At 42.4% G+C, this 17,545-nt stretch overlaps 1 protein-coding gene across 1 annotated transcript in view; it reads right to left on the reverse strand.

The window, feature by feature from the left end:
• Positions 1-17,545, reverse strand: part of LOC308282767 (microtubule-associated serine/threonine-protein kinase 1-like) — a gene marked incomplete at both ends in the record, with an annotated part of 81,882 nt that overhangs the window by 24,681 nt on the left and 39,656 nt on the right. Inside the window, 5 exons of the mRNA XM_080723156.1 lie at positions 1,590-1,665; positions 5,631-5,791; positions 11,070-11,142; positions 13,794-13,869; positions 14,918-15,012. Of these exons, the coding sequence (XP_080579282.1) occupies positions 1,590-1,665; positions 5,631-5,791; positions 11,070-11,142; positions 13,794-13,869; positions 14,918-15,012 (481 nt within the window). The remainder of the gene's footprint in view (positions 1-1,589; positions 1,666-5,630; positions 5,792-11,069; positions 11,143-13,793; positions 13,870-14,917; positions 15,013-17,545) is intronic.

A 17,545-nucleotide genomic window follows, 5' to 3' on the forward strand; every position in this document is an offset into this window, starting at 1 on the left:
GTAAGCGAGAAAATTGCCACCAGAAGAATGAGACTAGCAGGACACTGCCAAAGACACCAGGAGCTTCCAGCCAGCAAATTGGTACTGTGGGAGCCAACACACGGGCACCGGCCGCGAGGACGTCCCACAAAAACATACGTGGACATACTCAAGGAAGACGTAGGGACACAGAACACCAATGAGCTGGCCAGATGTATGGAGAACCGAGATGACTGGAAACAACGATGGAGGGCTCGTCTGAGGACGACCTAGATAGATGATGTCATCAATATTAAGCCCATATCTAACAGGACTTCATATGGGAATGCCCATATAAGGAGGCCACATCGGCAACAGAATCCATATATGGCCAAGACAGATGGCCAAGACAGCCCATATCTGTGTGGCTGGTTCTACTGACAGGTATCTCCATATATGGGCATGAAAGGGATTGTATGTATGGGGCTGTTAAGTATGACATCATTTTGTAGGCAGAGGAGAATTTCTGCCCCCAGTTTCCGTGAATCTTTTTACTATTTTTACTATTTACAAATTTTTCTTCTCTTTGTTGTTGAAAGGAAAGTGTTAGAATTATACTTTAGTCGTTATTTTTGTCTCGGATCTGTTGAAAATAGTGAGGGACAGAAAATGCTCTGGGGGCAGATTCTCCTCTGCCTACAAAATGATGTCACGGCTTAAAAGCCCCATGAAGTCAGATGTCAAAGGACTTTCACTTGCTCACAGCATATCTCCATATACAGTATAAGGATCTCCATATATGGGTACCAGGGGTCTCCATTCTCTATATATGGCTAACTGGTCCGATATACATAACTGGCCAGATGGTCAAGACATGTATTTATTGATTTTATTGATTACGTCCTCGGTTTACCTATGTTTGATGTAAATCGTTCTGGATTAAGAGCGTCTGCTAAATGCCCCAAGACATACCGGTAGGCATCTTACTGGTTTATACACCATCATATGATGCTGGTGTCCCGTGCCAAACATGGAAGATTAGCTTCAGACTTCAGTCAGAACTTAACTAGCTCGTAGTTATTCTTTCTTTGACTTGTAAGCCAGGCTTTGAACCTCATTTGAACTCAAGGATTAAAGCAACAAAAAACTAAAAAATATCTCACTACTAAAGTGAATAAAACAAATCTAAATCAAAAACTTGCTGCCAAAATCAACACCAGCTGTGCCTCCCCTCGTGATAGTGGGTGACATTGATATTCAGCTCACAGCGGCTGTGGGCACGACGACGTCATCCGTTTGGTTCCATTTCAACTGTTTTCATCTGTCTGCTGATGAGGGTTATCACGCCAACGCCCAAAATCAATAGAAGCTAATTTGGGCTCAGTGATATCACAGTTCGGAGTTAATAGGATTAAAAGATGGGCTTTTGTGTGTGTGTGTGTGTGTGTGTGTGTGTGTGTGTGTGTGTGTGTGTGTATGTATGTGTGCGCGCGCATGCGTGTGTGCGCATGTTTAACCTTCATTTAACCAGGCTAGTCATTAAGAAACAAAATATATATTGCTTACACTGTTTCCACAGCTGTATTGTAAGTGCATGTAACATGAACACGTGTGTGGGTGTTTATGTTTACCTTGGGAAAGCGTTCTTTGTACACATGGTTCATCATGACTATCTCATTGTCATAACAGGAAGGGGAGCGTCCAGGGCTGTGGAGAGGAAATAAGACAAGGGGGGTTTCAAACATGCCATACAAATAAAATGTATTCACTTATTCTTTTCTTGTAAGTCATACAAGGTAAGGGATAATATAGGACAGGCTACTATGAGCAAGTTATGAGGAAAACAACCGCTGACATGCATTGGGAGAGTGTTTTTTGCAGGTCATTCAGTCCGAGTGTATCAAAAAAGCAACTGGGTTAAGGCAGCGGAAGCTTATGATTGGCTGCGCAGAGGTGACGAAAGTCTGGGGGACGGAGATACACCTTAACCTAACCTTAACCCTAACCTCAGTAAAACTAACGCTGGTGAATGCTAACCTGGTGAAATGCTAACCTGCCGACGCTGGTGAATGCTAACCTGGTGAATGTTAAACTGGTCAGATCAACAGTGCTTAACCCAGTTTCTTTTTTGATACACTCGGACTTAAAGACCTGCAAAAAATACTCTCCCGACTTGCATTATCCTGCTTATATCACTTTTAACTTAATTACCAAAAATATTGAACATACTGTTGGAAGAGTCTTCCATGATTTTCATTCATTCATCAACTGCAGAAACGTACTAACGTTCTGTCACCAGGTATTGCTAATTCCATATAACCATGCAATTAGAACGTACATTGTATATTTAGCAGAATTCATTAATTCTACATGTCCATTTAATCTGTTCTTGTTAGCAGCGTTATAGAGCAGTGGTTTTCAACTAGTGGTCCACCAGTGGTCCTTGAGGGGTTTCCAGGTGGTCCCCAGCTAAAGGACGGAGAGTCGGTAATAAAATGCACCCTTCTAGATCTTTAACTCTTGAGAGCGTAAAATGAAACACTCTCAAGAGTTAAATTACTGTTAAATACCTGCATCACTTAATTCACTGAATAATAACTTAAAGCTATACTGTGTAAGTTGCTCAACTAGTGGTCAGTAGCAGTAGAGCAAACCGCGGTCGCGTCTGCTTTTTTCGGCCGTTTTTCGCCGCGGACTGGGCATTCAGACCACCGCGTCCGCCTCACCTCGCCGAGACCTATCCATAGAGGTCTTCCGTGTCCCTCTACGAGCAGCGGTTGGGGAGCTACATGCTAGACTCCTAGCCCAGTGTAAACACTGCAGTGTAGTTTCCTGAAGAGCTCGGCAGTGTATGATCTGGGCTTTGATTGGCCGGTAGGGAGACACGTGTACAGAATGATGCACATGACGTAATTTTGCCGGGAAAAACAGCCCCGGTCACGGCCACAAGGGCTCAGTAGAACACATATAAAGAAAAGGCTTTGGGAGCTGAAATTAACAGAGTGGGGGTTCTAAAACTTTAGCGATTTAATAGTTAGGACAATTTTAAGATATGTTTTATAAAAAAAGTTGCATAGTATAACTTTAAGTCCACACAATTAGAGAATGTAGAAGAATTGTTATTTTGATCAACATTTGCCTCTTATCTCTCCTATGGTACCAACATCATGGAATTGTGGTCAAAATCGTATCCAACGACAACAAAATATTAATAATAAAAAATGTTTTGGGTCTGAGAGGCTAAATCTCATCACATGGCTGGCTACAATTGCCGGATAAATAATGGACCTCGGAATGAAAAAGGTAAAATGAATTATAGAGAATTAATCTTGAGAATTGATACTGCATTTAAACTGTTCTGTGTTAGCAGCAGGGGACAACACTGAGCCGTACCTGGGTATTTTTCGAATGTATAGAAAGTCAATGGGAGCCCAACTTGATTTGGCCGCTGTGTCGACCCCGAAGGTCACCGACGGGCGCCCTAGCTAGATCATTAGAGCATGCCCTGGGATACATCTGTGCAAAGTTTGGCGCTTTTAGACTGACTAGAAGCTTTGTCGGCGACCTGGCCAACTCGGAACAATGTAAATAGGGAATGAATGCCCCGCCCTTTAATGCAAACCCCATTATACCTGTTTTCATAGGATCCGTTTTGACCAGCTGTCTGCCTGTGTCCATTTATGCCCATATATGGAGATATCTGTATCTGTCTGTCTGTCTGTCGGCGTCCATTTTATGTCCATATGTGGAGATCACTGCAGTTATAGTTCTGGGTCCATTTTATGCCCATATATGGAGATATCTGTCTATCTGCGTCCATTTTATGCCCATATATGGAGTATCTGTCTGTGCCTCCAACTGTGTTGCAGACACAGTGCCGGTTCCCCCTTTAATGCAAACCTCATTATACCTGTTGTCATAGGACCCGTTTTGAACATCTGTTTGCCTTGTCCATTTATGCCCATATATGGAGATATCTGTATCTGTCTGTCTGCGTCCATTTTATGCCCATATATGGAGATCTTTGACCATCTGTTTGCCTCTGTCCATTTATGTCCATATATGGAGATATCTGTCTGTGTCCCTTTTATGCCCATATACGGAGATATCTGTCGGGTCGAGGCAAGGCCCCTGTATTGCCCATATATGGAGATCTCTGTATCTGCCCATATGCCTAGATTAGCACGAAAAAACCATAAGGCCCCCTGACTATTGCTCAAGGACAGTGACATGCATACGTGCTGTGGTGTGGTAAGTCAGAAACCCACAAGAACATGCAACTCCACAAAGCTATGCACAGTTGCAGTGGTTTGGGAACAAATAAAGCACTTCTATGACTGCATGACAACTTGAGTGGCGAGCGTGTCCTCACTGAGTCAGCTGTACTATGACCCTGAAATGACCTTTTCTTCTTTTCTTTTAAATGCCAAGCTCACACTCATTCTTGTTACTGCCACACTGTTTACTTTGCTGAAGCTGGCTGACTAATGCTTTATAATTATTTATTTGAACGCTCTCAATTTTCAGACTCGTCTGAATGGCATTTGTCTATTCAAAACAGCACCTTGAAATATTTCTCTTATATGCATCACAAATGCCTATATCCTTATGGGAGGTTGGATGCAAAGCAGTACATTACAATTGGACACATTACATTTGGATAGAGATAAAAATAAATTATATAAAAAAAGAAATGTAATGTCTTCATAATCAAGACAATGAAATGCCTCATTAAAAATTACAGTGTGTAGAAATTGAACCAAGTTAAATCTTTAAATGTCAGTCAAAAGAGGATGGTGGTTTTTCGGTAACTGAAGATCTAATCTTAGAAATTACAATTTTGCTTCTGCTACTGCTAGTCTCGCTACTCAGACCTTTACTCCAGACTTGAGGTGGTTGATTAAAAAAAAGAAACAAAAAAAACAACAACAACAAAAATCATATTATTGATAATAATGCTATCCTACTGGGTGGTGCCTCCGTGTAGGACAGGGACAGAGTGCTCGTCGACAACATGAGATGACACTGTTGGACAATCAATTATATTCATACATATATTGAATGTTGTTGAAAGTGGGGAACAAATTGTAACGCTCCATGTTTACAATTCACCAGTGTTCGAATACATAGAATGTAAACGATAGCATGTGTGTCAGAACTTTTAGATTTAGATGTCTCTCCATTCAAAGAGATAGTATTGTGGTCATGTTTGTCTAGGAGCTATAGGAGTATGTTGATAGGTTCTCATATCCCTAGGGCAGTGGTTCTCAACATTTTCAGGCCATGACTCCTGAAATATTTTACCTGGGAACCCCCCCTCCTTGACGAGTGTTGAGGCATTACATTTTGTATAACACGGTTCTATTGTGAAGCTGATCTACATGCTCAAAACACATGTAGATCGGCTATTTTCACAATTTCTGCCTCTAATATTTGACAATTTGGCCAAAGTTTAATTTGTCATTTTAGAGGTATAAAAAAGTCCTTAAATTTACGTAAGAAATGTGCAGATACCCTCTATACACTTAAACTTTATGTTGGTTTGTTTACTGTTGAGTGAGAAAACAATGTTACATATTAAGATAATAATCTGGGGACTCCCCCTGAGGGTCCCAGCCCACAGTTTGAGAACCACTGCCCTAGAGGCCTAGGCTAGTCTAGTCTCTGCTGACCTGAGGCTGCGTGAGCGAGGGCGCATGTGTGGCGAGCAGCGGCCGCCGTCGTCATCTGTGATGCTCTCTGTGCTGCCGAAGTGCTTGGACAGGAAGTGCAGCTCGTCCATGGTGGGCTGGAAGGGCAGCTGGTGCAGGCGCTCCTGAGACGAACTGGAGGACTGGTGAGGGAGGAGGGGGTTTGTGGGGGTTCAGAGGAGGCGGAGGAAGACCAGCAGAGAGGGAGAGGGAAGGGAGAGGGAAGGGAGAGAAGCCAAAGGAACAGTTAGAGCCGAGTGAGTGACTCAGCGTTCACTGGTGAGTCGAGGCGCGTCCACGTGGCGGTGATGAGTCAAGTCAACCATGTCTGTCTCTAATCTCTGCCTGTGCTGTGTACACACACAGTACTACACACCCAGGCCAGAATATATTCATAGTAGATGATGACTTCGTTTCACTTTCATGCACGTTCTTCGTGTAACCACAAAACACGTGACACTACCCAGCAAGCACGGTCAGGACCTGGGCCAATCAGTGCTGTCTCGATTGGGGCCAGATCAAGTCAAACCATGACTAGTCATATCTGGCCTAGAATATCACCTGATTTCAACCAACATAAATCCTGCCCACGAAAATGGACGTCCTGGATTAATCAGAGAGGGTCCGATCGAGGCCAGATAAATATCATAACCAGTCAGATATGTCCCAGAATATAACCTTACATGCTCATGTTTCAACTAACATAACAAATTAAAAAGTACACGTCCTGGTAATGACATCAAGATCATCCCCATATGAGCTGTGATCTGGCCTAGTTCTGAACGTCACCGGAGTCACTGGAGGACGTTATCATAACACCATCATATCATAACGTCATCATAATGTAATTTGGCTTGCAGGGTATATGACAGGAATGACACTATATGACAGGATTTCCTCCATTCCTGCATGTTTGAAATGCCAACAATTTACTGGTATATTTAATTTTGGCATCCTGTGGGAACAAGCGCCAACTCACATTTTGTACCTTCCATATCACATCATTCTACCTAGTCAGAATTCCTGCATTGTTAACCCGTCAGTTTTAATGCATAGCGTCACGAGAGAGAGAGAGAGACACACACACAGAGAGACAGAGAGAGAGAAGAATTAAGTGGTTCAATAGGAGCTCAGGTGCAGATCCATGAATCTGGGTCAGCAATATGGACACCCTGGAACGGATAGATGACCCATGTTAAGTTTAAAGATGGGTTGAAGTCATTTTAGTGGTATTTGTACATAATGTGAACAATGAATTCACCTTTGTTGAGGTTAGGCACTGTTACTATTAAACTTAACACATGTCAAAGTATATTTGACCATTTATTGCAACAAATGGAATACAGTTAAACTTGGCGTTAAAGGGCTCCGCGTTCTGAGATGTTCCCTGAATGTTGTACATGCATGCTTGCTAAGCATCAGGGAATCAGCGAATCAACAATCAGCAAATAGGGATACAATAGTAGAACAATAGCAATACACTGACATATTACCGTATTTTCCGGACTATAAGGCGCACTTAAAAGCCTTTAATTTTCTCAAAAAACTACAGTGCGCCTTATAGTCCAGTGCGCCTTATATATGGATCATTCATTGACATTGACATTCCCTTTAGCACAGCTCCATCTGTTGGATGCATAACGCAACGGTAGCGTCTATTATGTGCGCCTTATAGTCAGGTGCGCCTTATATATGAAAACAGTTTGAAAATAGACCATTCATTGACAGTGTGCCTTATAGTCAGGTGCGCCTTATAGTCCAGAAAATACTGTAGATTGAATCAGCAGACATAAACAAGTATTTGTGCCTATGCCCGACTCTGATCAAAAGGTTGAGGCTGGGGTGGAGGCAGCTAAGCAGCAGCGGATCCAAGGCTTCGGATCCAAAACAAGCAGAGCTATAGTGAAAGCAAGCCGTATTTAAAGGAGCCTTCCTTACTGAGCGTGAGCTCTGATTGGATTATGACAGTGTGATGTAATGATAAGCTATTCTGATGATGAGGAATAGGAATAGGGGCTGACTGATAGCTGATTACAGCTGGGCGGGCGAGAGTGTCCTGCATAAACTAACGCTATGCTTCATTTTTTATAATAATTATTTAGTCTCCACTCCTTTCGGGCATTTTCTTTTTCCTCACAGTACAATTATACGTACGCAACACTGCACCCATCCTAACTATTAGGGGTTGTGAATGTGAGCGCTGTTAATAGAGGGAGGGTATGCACGTAACATCATCATCATACCCGGAAGTTATGTGGCCATGACAACCATACATACAAAGAGAAAAGTCCCATCTGATTGCATTAAACGACGTTGAACTCACTTTAATTGCCACTCACAGTCAATACTTGTACTTGCACTCTGTACTTAGTCTGCTCTCTTTCCCCTCTACACCAAACCCCTTTGCCGAAAATAGCCGATCTACAAGCTTGTAGATCTGCTATTTTTGGCAAAAGTTAGGGTTCAAGCACTTAATATCAAAAAGGAGAAAAATAGTTTCTATCACACAAAGATTTGGAAGACCCCCTGTAGTAACTCTGAAGTCCCCCTAGGGGTCCCAGACCCCTTGTTGAAGACCCTTGCTCTAAGGAACTGGGGATGGCATTCTAGTGGGTCTTCCATCCTTTTTAGGGTGTCCATCTAGTGACAACCACAGTTCTGTCTCCGCCAAAGACCCACCTCATCTCTACAGCCTCATTTGCCTTCAAGCAATGTGAGACCCGGACCTTCACCACTCACTCGGCTAATTGCACAATCAATCGCTGATCAATCGCAGGTGAAAGACAAACAGATGGAAGCCACACCAGCAGGCTAGATGCCAGCATGGAGCTAGTAGGAAGACCGCTGTCTGCTTGTGTGCTCATCTGTTTCATGTCATTTAAAGGTTGTGAAAGGATTACATGGATTATGTGTCTACTGAGCTGTCGACCTACTTACCTGCCTACCTACTTACCAGCCTGAACCTCCCCAATACCATGCACTCAGTTAACACACACATTTGCACTCAAAGGAACCACAAAGGAAATAAGCTTTCTAGCTTTTTTGTGTTTTATGCTTTTGACAGATATGTACAAATACCGTATACCGGTACATATGTTCATATGCATTTCTTCAATTAAAACAATCACTCGATCAAAAACCTTCCGTTCTATCTACCCATGTACTTCTCTATCTAAGAACCCACATGCATCACTACCTTCTAAAAGCCTGATCATACTACGGCAATAATTAGTTTTCCTCCATTACAAGCAAGACTTGTGTGGAGAGAGAAGGGGAGTGGCAATTGTGAAACAAAAGCATATAGAGCATCGCAGTGCGGTGTCGGAAGTAAACAACCCATTCATTTTCACCATAGCGTTTTTCATTATCAGCCACAAAGTCGTAGCAATTCAATGTACACTTACCACTAGGCTGGTGGTTGTAAAATGGTTCTATATGCTCCTGTAGAACCCCCGAGTATGTATGCAATCACTCTAGTTTTAGTAAAAACACGTTTTAATCAAGATCGCACGGAGAAGAACTGCATTTCCCATAATGCTAAACATGTACATCCGGTGAAATCGACGTCTGTGATTGGTCTAGCTTCTTCTTCTTTCATGTATCTTGCGGTTACCGCGGAAGTAGCTCCTGCCCCCTGTCTTCCCGGCGGATTATTGCACGTCAGCAGAACTCAGTGAGCGATCGTCTTTCTTTTACAAATATGATGCACTATGTTAAGGATGACGATAAGAGCGTCCACAGAGATGACAATCACTACATTTCAGGCCATATGCTGGCCTGGATAACTAAACTGAGCGTGATTTAAGGGCTTTATTTCAGGAAACAACAACAACATTCGCAATGCATTCTGGGAGTGTAGTTTCCGCAATTTTAAAAATAATGATGTACACAGTCTTGTACCCTGCCCTTTTTTCAGCTTTCTAATTAATCTTTGCATTAAAAAAAATGTGAATATTGACATGATCCCTCTCCAGCCGAGGTGGCTTTGTCCAAGGCTTAAAAACGTTTAAATAAATACTTTATGAAATGTCTATGGAAGAAATGAATGCGGAAAACGCTTCCGACACCAGAGTGAGGACGGGGTGGGGCTTCAACTGCGATGCTCTATGATTGTCGCTTCACCACATGCTGAAGGAGCCAGCTAACATTTCCTTTTAGCATTTGTAGCTTGTCATGCAGCAACTATCGCTGGCTTCCATTGAAAATGACTCGATTTGTTGCTGCTAGCGTGAACACAGCATGAGTGTAAAATGGACCACTCAAAGTTCAATAAACCTATCTTTCTAACCTATTCCTCTTGGTTTATTCAGTGCTATGTTGCTGAATCTGAATGTGCCCCCAGGTGTTTTCAAAGGATTTCATCATCGACCTGAACCGCAGCAAGGATCGCAGATCTTTCAGTTTAACAGCAACCAGACACCGATTCATTCTCAAAGTTCTTTTTTTTTTTACAGACAGCATTTTTATGCTTTATTTCAAAAAGTAGGTCAGATAGAAGGGAAAATCAATGGCAGAGAGAGAGGAGAGATATGTGATACAAGACAGGGATCCGATCCAAACCTGTCTCCTCATGCTCACTAGGAGACATGTTCTATGCAGTGTGTGCACTACAAGCCCAAGCCACTACTACTTTTTCTCTATATTTATAGAGAGAGATATGAAGCTTGTAGATCAGGTATTTTACGTTGCACGCCGGTGTCTGGCGTAAAAGGTTAAATATAGCCTTCCCTGTGGTTTAAGTGTTGTGTTATCCAATGTCGTGTCTCTCTCATGGCAGCAACTGTCAAGCTCTGTTCTTCTTTCAATCTCTCTCTCTCTCTCTCTCTCTCTCTCTCTCTCTCTCCATACCTCTCTCCCTCCATATTTAGCCAGCTGGACCTGGGACCAGGCCCTGTGATGCTGCTGTTACGCAACAATGACACCGGCACAGAGAGACCCGAGGGAAGGGATTGGAGGAGAGACTAAATACAGGCGTGTACACTTTGTGTGTAAGAGCACACGCACATCACGCACACACAGAGAAATAGAGAAAGTTTATGTACCCTTTATACTCTGCACCACGGGCCCAAAACTGTGTCAGCTTGTGAGCTGTGAAAAACTTTTGAAAAATGAAACATTTTAAGTGAGCAAAAAAACTCACAACTGTGCCACTGTCTTTGGGAAACAAAATACGAGAGAATGAAGGCGAGAAGTGAGAATAAATGTCTAAATCAATGAGTCTGATTTTACAAGCTCACAATGTGCAACAATTTCTATTGGAGACCTGTGTATCATTCCTAGCCTGGCGGGCCAGCCACTTTCACACACTTTGTTTTGGGCACCACCGCCTGGGTGGTGGTGTTGTGCAGTCTGGAACCCCAGGCAATGTCTTTCTCTGTCTGCAAAAATAATAGTCAAATTACATAAAATAAATCTGTGTACCGTTGAGCTGGGTGTGTTGGTTCCATAGCCAGAAGAGGGTAGAGATGCCAACGACCATCGCCGACCATCCGCTCTGTAGAGGATGACAGATTATATACATAGTAAACACATGCTGTACACCAAAACACAGCAACTGTTCTCCATACCACCCACAGTACAAGTGTAAAATTAGCTGTGTTTCATTTACAGTTGACTGCATTTGAGATGCATTTGCTAGACAATGCTAGTACATCTTAATAATCACATAATGACTGAGCATCATCATCGACATCAATCATCATTTCTTTAGTTAAGCTGCAAAGTGAATGCTACTCTATTGTAACGAGGTCTGTCTCTTTGTCTGAAGCACATGTTTAAAGAATTTCTTTTGCTTTCGTTTGGGTGATGGAGGGGAAATCCATGCCTCTGCTCTTGATATCCCTGGCTATCCCCCTCTTGTCATTCATTTTTATCGGTAGGGATAGGTTTTTATCACTACTTCTGGTCAGACTGAATGACCAGCATGTCTTTCATTTGGGAAGTGTAGACTATCTATTGTCTAATATGTTTGAAATTTATGTTTCAAAATAACATCACAATTTAATGAAAAAAGTATGTTAACCCCATTAACCCTGACATCCTTATTTAAAGGAGTAGTTCATCCCCAAAATGACTTTTTTCTATTGATTACGCACGCCATGGGGACTTGAGTAATAATATTTTTTGTTTTTTGTCGCATTCCTAAGACGAAAATGTGATCCGGAATCAATGGGGGTACATTTATTGTAATAACATTTTTGTAAATTTTCAATAGAAAAAAGTCATTTTGGGGTTGAACTACTCCGTTAAGGCAAATTGGTCAATTGGTTTAATATTCCCCCACACTAGTTTAAATATCAAAAAGCTAATTTCACTATTTGACTTAGAACATAAAGGGCTACATTCAGAGCCGTTTCTGGGCCCATGGGGGCCCTAAGCGTGATTCTGCTATGGGGCCTTCCTGCGAAAAAATAATAGGCCTAATATTTTTTATCATTTTTTAATCCATTTTATAATGGAAATATATATATATATATATAAAATATATATATATAAATGAATAAATAAAAAACGACAACAGGCAACGTAGTTTTGCTATGTTTGAAAAATAATAGGCCTAATATTTTTTATAATTTTTTAATCCATTTTATAATGGAAATATATATATATAAATACAAATATATATATAAATGAATAAATAAAAAACGACAACAACAGGCAACATATTTTTGCTATGTTTGATTTGTTCTTTTCTTATTTAAATAAAAAAATGAAAACTTCCCCATGGGGTGCTTGAACACCTGCAGCACCCCTAGTTCCCACGCACTGGCAGAGTCCTGCACAGTGGCCACTGTGCCAAATTCACTTTCACTTTCAGCGGTGTGGATGCTCGGAAGCAAAGAAAGTCACCACAGTTTGATTTGATCATTCCTTAGTCAATTATTCTCCATATTGCTTGGGAAGTCTACTTCGCAGAGAAACCGTGGCCTTTGCGATTCGCTAATCGCGGGATTTCGCATCGCGATTTCGGTTTGAAAACGATTAACCATGCAGCAGTAGTTCTTTTCTGCTGAGGAGGGGGCGGTGGGGGGCCTTTTTGGTCGGCGGGGCCCTACGCAGCATGCGTAGTCTGCGTGTACGGTCCGCCGCCGCTGGCTACATTTGTTAAGAAAATGTCCTCCGATTCAAATCATGCAATTGCAATCTATGTCATTGTGATAAAATGTTAAAACTAATTCGGGCTGCAACAGACTACAGCATCAAACTCAGTATATATAATATAAGAGTCAACTATGCACACTTCTAGGTTGTCTTGATTATTATTTGTATTTTTGCCAGTGAAGTAGGAATGATTAGTTATCATATTGGCCATGAGCATTCAAATCCCATCCCCAACATTCACAGATTCCCCAGATACGATGCTGCTAAGAGTTTCACTGAGCACCCAATGTCCTTCACCGCAGCCAGGTTATTCCCATGAGGCCTTTCTCCGCCAGGAGAACACAGAGGATCTCATTCATTGCGTCTCTGCGTACGTAGAGCGCCTTGACAGACAGCCAGACGGATTTGATAAATGAGGAACTTGGATTTGCGGCGAGGAGAATGCTCCTGCTGACACTGTGTTTGACTAAGGAAAAGCGACATGGTAGGAGGTAAACAACAGCCTGACGGCTGATTCACACACACAACTCTCAGATTTAGATTTATATAAACAACAGGATTTCAGTGTCCATCTCTTGTGTATAGACTGACTGTATGCACACACGCACGCACACAGTGTCAGATAGTGCTGTCACGATATGACATTTTACATGACGATTAATTGTCATTCAAATAATTGCGATTAACGATTTTATTGTGTTTTTGTCTTTGATAATTACATTTCTGTTTGGCTTTTAGGCTTTGAAGTTGCACATGGCAGATACGACAAATAACCTAAATATACAAAGAAATTATGGACATATTTGACAACTTTCTACTTAAAAAATAACATTGATAGTGGAAATAGCCGATCTACAAGCTCACAACGCGCCGCGATGCGACGCGTTGTGAGCTTGTAGATCTGCTATTTCCACTATTTTTTTACATTAAAGAAAAAATATATTAAACATTTTCAACATTCACGATTATGACGATTATGTAAAATAATTGCGATTAGACGATTATGTAATAATTGTGACAGCCCTAGTGTCAGAGAGCTGTTACCTTCTGGAGGAGGCGAATGAGAAGTGTGCTGGGTTGCTGGGAGAGAAGTTCCGTGGGCTGTCCAGAGGACTGCCTCCTGGAAGCAGGAAGAACCAGACAGAGAGAGAGAGAGAGAGAGAAAGAGAGGAATGAGAAAAAGAGGATAAACAGAGAGGAAGGTTTTGTGAGACGGGTGTGTTCTTTTCACGAAAACCAGGGAGGTGGCATCAAACCTGTCCACTGTATCTTCCTTCCATCATTCCCCTGAGCACACAATGCACATCTAGTACAACAGCTGTTGCACATAGCCTTGCACAGTCGTCTATGACAGATTATATATTTCATAACGTCACATATTATGTCAGGCGTAAAATGAATGTTTTGGTTTTCCTGTCTCCCTTGAATAATGCTGTCTCTTCTTTGGCAAGAAGTCTGCAAGACATCTGCTTCTTCAATGCATAAGAAGCCTTTCTTTCTATAATGTTGCTACTACATTTTCATTGTGGATGTGTTTATATGAATTTATATGAACCCTACTGGAAGGTTTGGGCTGCAGTATGCCCATATATAGCATAGTCCAAATGATCAAATAGATTCTGCTTCAGTTTATTTATCCCTCAGGAAACGGCAATGTTGCAGTTGCCAAAAACAGTTTGTTAAAAGTGAGTAGTAAGTACCAAGTAAGTACCAAGTACAAAGTAAGTAAGTACAAAGTTCTCAGTAAGTAAGTGAACAACAATAACGATAACGTATGCTTACAAAAAAACAAAAGTCACAAAAAATCTAATCATAATAAATAAAGTGAGAGTGATTTGACAGTGGCAAGAGCAAAACAAAGTGGCAAGAGCAAAACAAAGTGGCTATTGTAAAAAAAAGTATTAACAAGGATATAAATTAAAGTTAAACAATCTCTCTCAGAGTGCACCACGTAGGTGTATACAATCCAGACATGAATAAATGGCACAACACGTGCCTCCTCTGATGCACATGGAGTCACCAGACGCATCTCTTGAGATGGACATGTCGCTAGTGCACTGCCAGTAATAGAGATTCAGTGCTGCGGTATCATCACCTGTGAACACATCCTGTTGAGTTCGTTGGGGCGCCCTGGTGAACATGTGAGGGGAAAGTTGTGGCTTACATACCCAGGTGTCCAGGTAGTGGCAGGGGCGAATGTGGGCGAGGCAGGGTGGGAGACGTGGTGGTCAGGATCAAACTCTTCCTGTTGCTGGCACGGCAGCTGAAAGAGAGAGAGAGAGAGAGAGAGAGAGAGAGAGTGGGTTGAGCTCAGGCATGTAAATGTTAGGGTAAGGTTATACAGCAGGGGTCTTCAACAGGGGGTCCGGGACCCCTAGGGAGATAATTATTTCAAATGAACAACTTGAACCCTCACATCCCAATTCTGGGGAGAACTTTAGCCAAAAATAGCAGATCTACAAGCTCTCAACGCCTCGCAGAGATTTGCTATTTTTGGCAAATAGGTCTTGTGTAGAGGTAACAATACCTCCAAATACAGAGTGAAAGGTCAAAATTACTAAGTAGCAATGTGTTAAATATAAAAAAATAAAACACATTAACACAAATAACATATACTGATGACAGTGCAACAACAATCAGCAACACAATTGTATAAAATATGTAGAGGGGGTCCCTGCTTTATCTCCCTCTCAGCTAAGGGGTCCTTGGCGTGAAAACGTTGAAGACCCATGTTATACAGAATTAATTTTAGGCAATACAACCTCCCCCAACCTGTGTTGTGTATGCTTGTATGTATGTGTGTGCAAGATATTGTTGCTGTGAGGCAGAAACATTGTATCTCCTTGTGTGTGAGTGGGCAATGGTCATTACCATGTGCACAAGTAACAACAAGTACAACAAGTAGGTCGGGAGTGGCTTGTTGTCGGTATCAGCCAGTAACACGCGGGAGTCTGTCCCCGTTACAATGCGCTAGACCCCTGGGAGATGGACTGCTGAGGTGGAGCGCCACACCTACCATCAGCTCCCAGTACTTGCCGCACGACTTGCCAAGTCGTGCTACTCATACGCTGAGTTGGCGGTGCCCGGAATCGAACCCATGACCTTGCGGTACAAAGGCGAGAGCTCTACCGACTGAGCTACCCAGGCACATGTGCAGACACTGAGGAACAATGTTTTTTTCACTTCTCCCACATTCAAGCTGTATATTAGCATTTCTTCCAAAGTCTGTTGAACTAGGTCCAGAGACACACTTTTGGACACTGCTCCTACTAGTCCGAGCATTCCGAGCATTTTGATTCCATCAAAATACTGCCCGAAATGCCCGGACTATACAGATTTTGCCCTAAAATCACACAAAGCGGTACACAGTATCTCTAAAGTCATGTCATCAACATGGATCTGTCCCATTTCCCATATTCCCTTCTGATTGGCTACGATTGCCTTCTAAAGTTTGTGTAAGCGATGTGACGGTCACTTATCTCCTGATTAGGGAGTAATGGTGTACACAGTGCAGAATTGTACTCAAGTACATTACTTAAGCAAATGTACTTAGTTTCTTTACACACCACAGGTTACGATTGCATGAATGACAGAGGTACAGATGCATGGGAGAGGATGCAGACGCTGGGCTCACTGCAGGAGGAGCCCAGCCACAAGAGAGACAGAGAGAGAGAGAGAGAGAGAGAGAGAGAGAGAGAGACAGACACACAGAGAGAGAGAGAGAGACACAGAGAGAGAGAGAAGTTTGTCCTTGGAAAGCTTTCCAAAGTTCTAGAATCTATGACACCATTTCTCCATCAGGAAGCTTATGGCCGTCATTACCTCCACTGTCACACCTCATCCAACCACTCATTGTCATTATACATGATGACTTTATCTGACTCACACAGCTTTACATAATGGCCTCTGCCATCACACAATTCTGTTTGAACCCGAGTTGGCGATCTCTTTCACTTCTCCATAAATAGGAGATCTTCAAGCTGACTTCTTACTAAACAATTTCCAGAGGCGAGAGAAGGATCATGCAAACCAGTGGTTCTCATTGTGAGGTTTGGGGACCCCCAGAGGCCGTTGACTCACAGAGTTAAATTGCCACAGAGGATTTTGCAGTGTAGATTGGGGTCCCAGAGATGAAAAAGCATATCAATTGTGGGGCCTGTGGCCTAATCAAAACAGTGGGTCCTTGAAATTAAAAAGGTTGAGAATGACTGATGTATAGAAATGCAAATGACACATGGATGGGTTTGATCAACAAGGAGAAAAGACTTGTGTCAGGATGACAGATGGCTCCCATTCAGCACTCTATAATGCTACCATGCTACACTGGGCTTGTCATCTCAGAGTCTGAGGCAGAGAATGGATGGACCACCCTATCCACCCACCCACTGCCATCACGTGAGTCTGCATGTGAGCGAGACTGACTTAAAAACACACACGCACCCACACATACAGACTCCTGTAGACGAGACATTGACCGGCAGTCACGTTCTTGCACATACAGCCAATCACGCTGGCACGCTTACATGCATGCACGTCATGCGCACGCACACGCACACACAGTCACACACACACACACGTGAGCATCAGCATCACACATACACACACCTTCTCTGGCGCCTGCAGACTGGAGACGTGAGCTGACTGAGATGTGATCAACACATGGAAGAGATGAGAAAGTAAAAGTCTAAGGTGTGTGTGAGAGAGAGAGAGAGAGAGAGAGAGAGAGAGAGAGAGAGAGAGAGAGAGAGAGAGAGAGAGAGTATTGTTTTGTATTGTATTGTGTACACTTCTGCTTT

Source organism: Nannobrachium achirus (genome assembly GCF_963921795.1).
Source record: "Nannobrachium achirus genome assembly, chromosome: 4".
NCBI classification, from domain to species: domain Eukaryota; kingdom Metazoa; phylum Chordata; class Actinopteri; order Myctophiformes; family Myctophidae; genus Nannobrachium; species Nannobrachium achirus.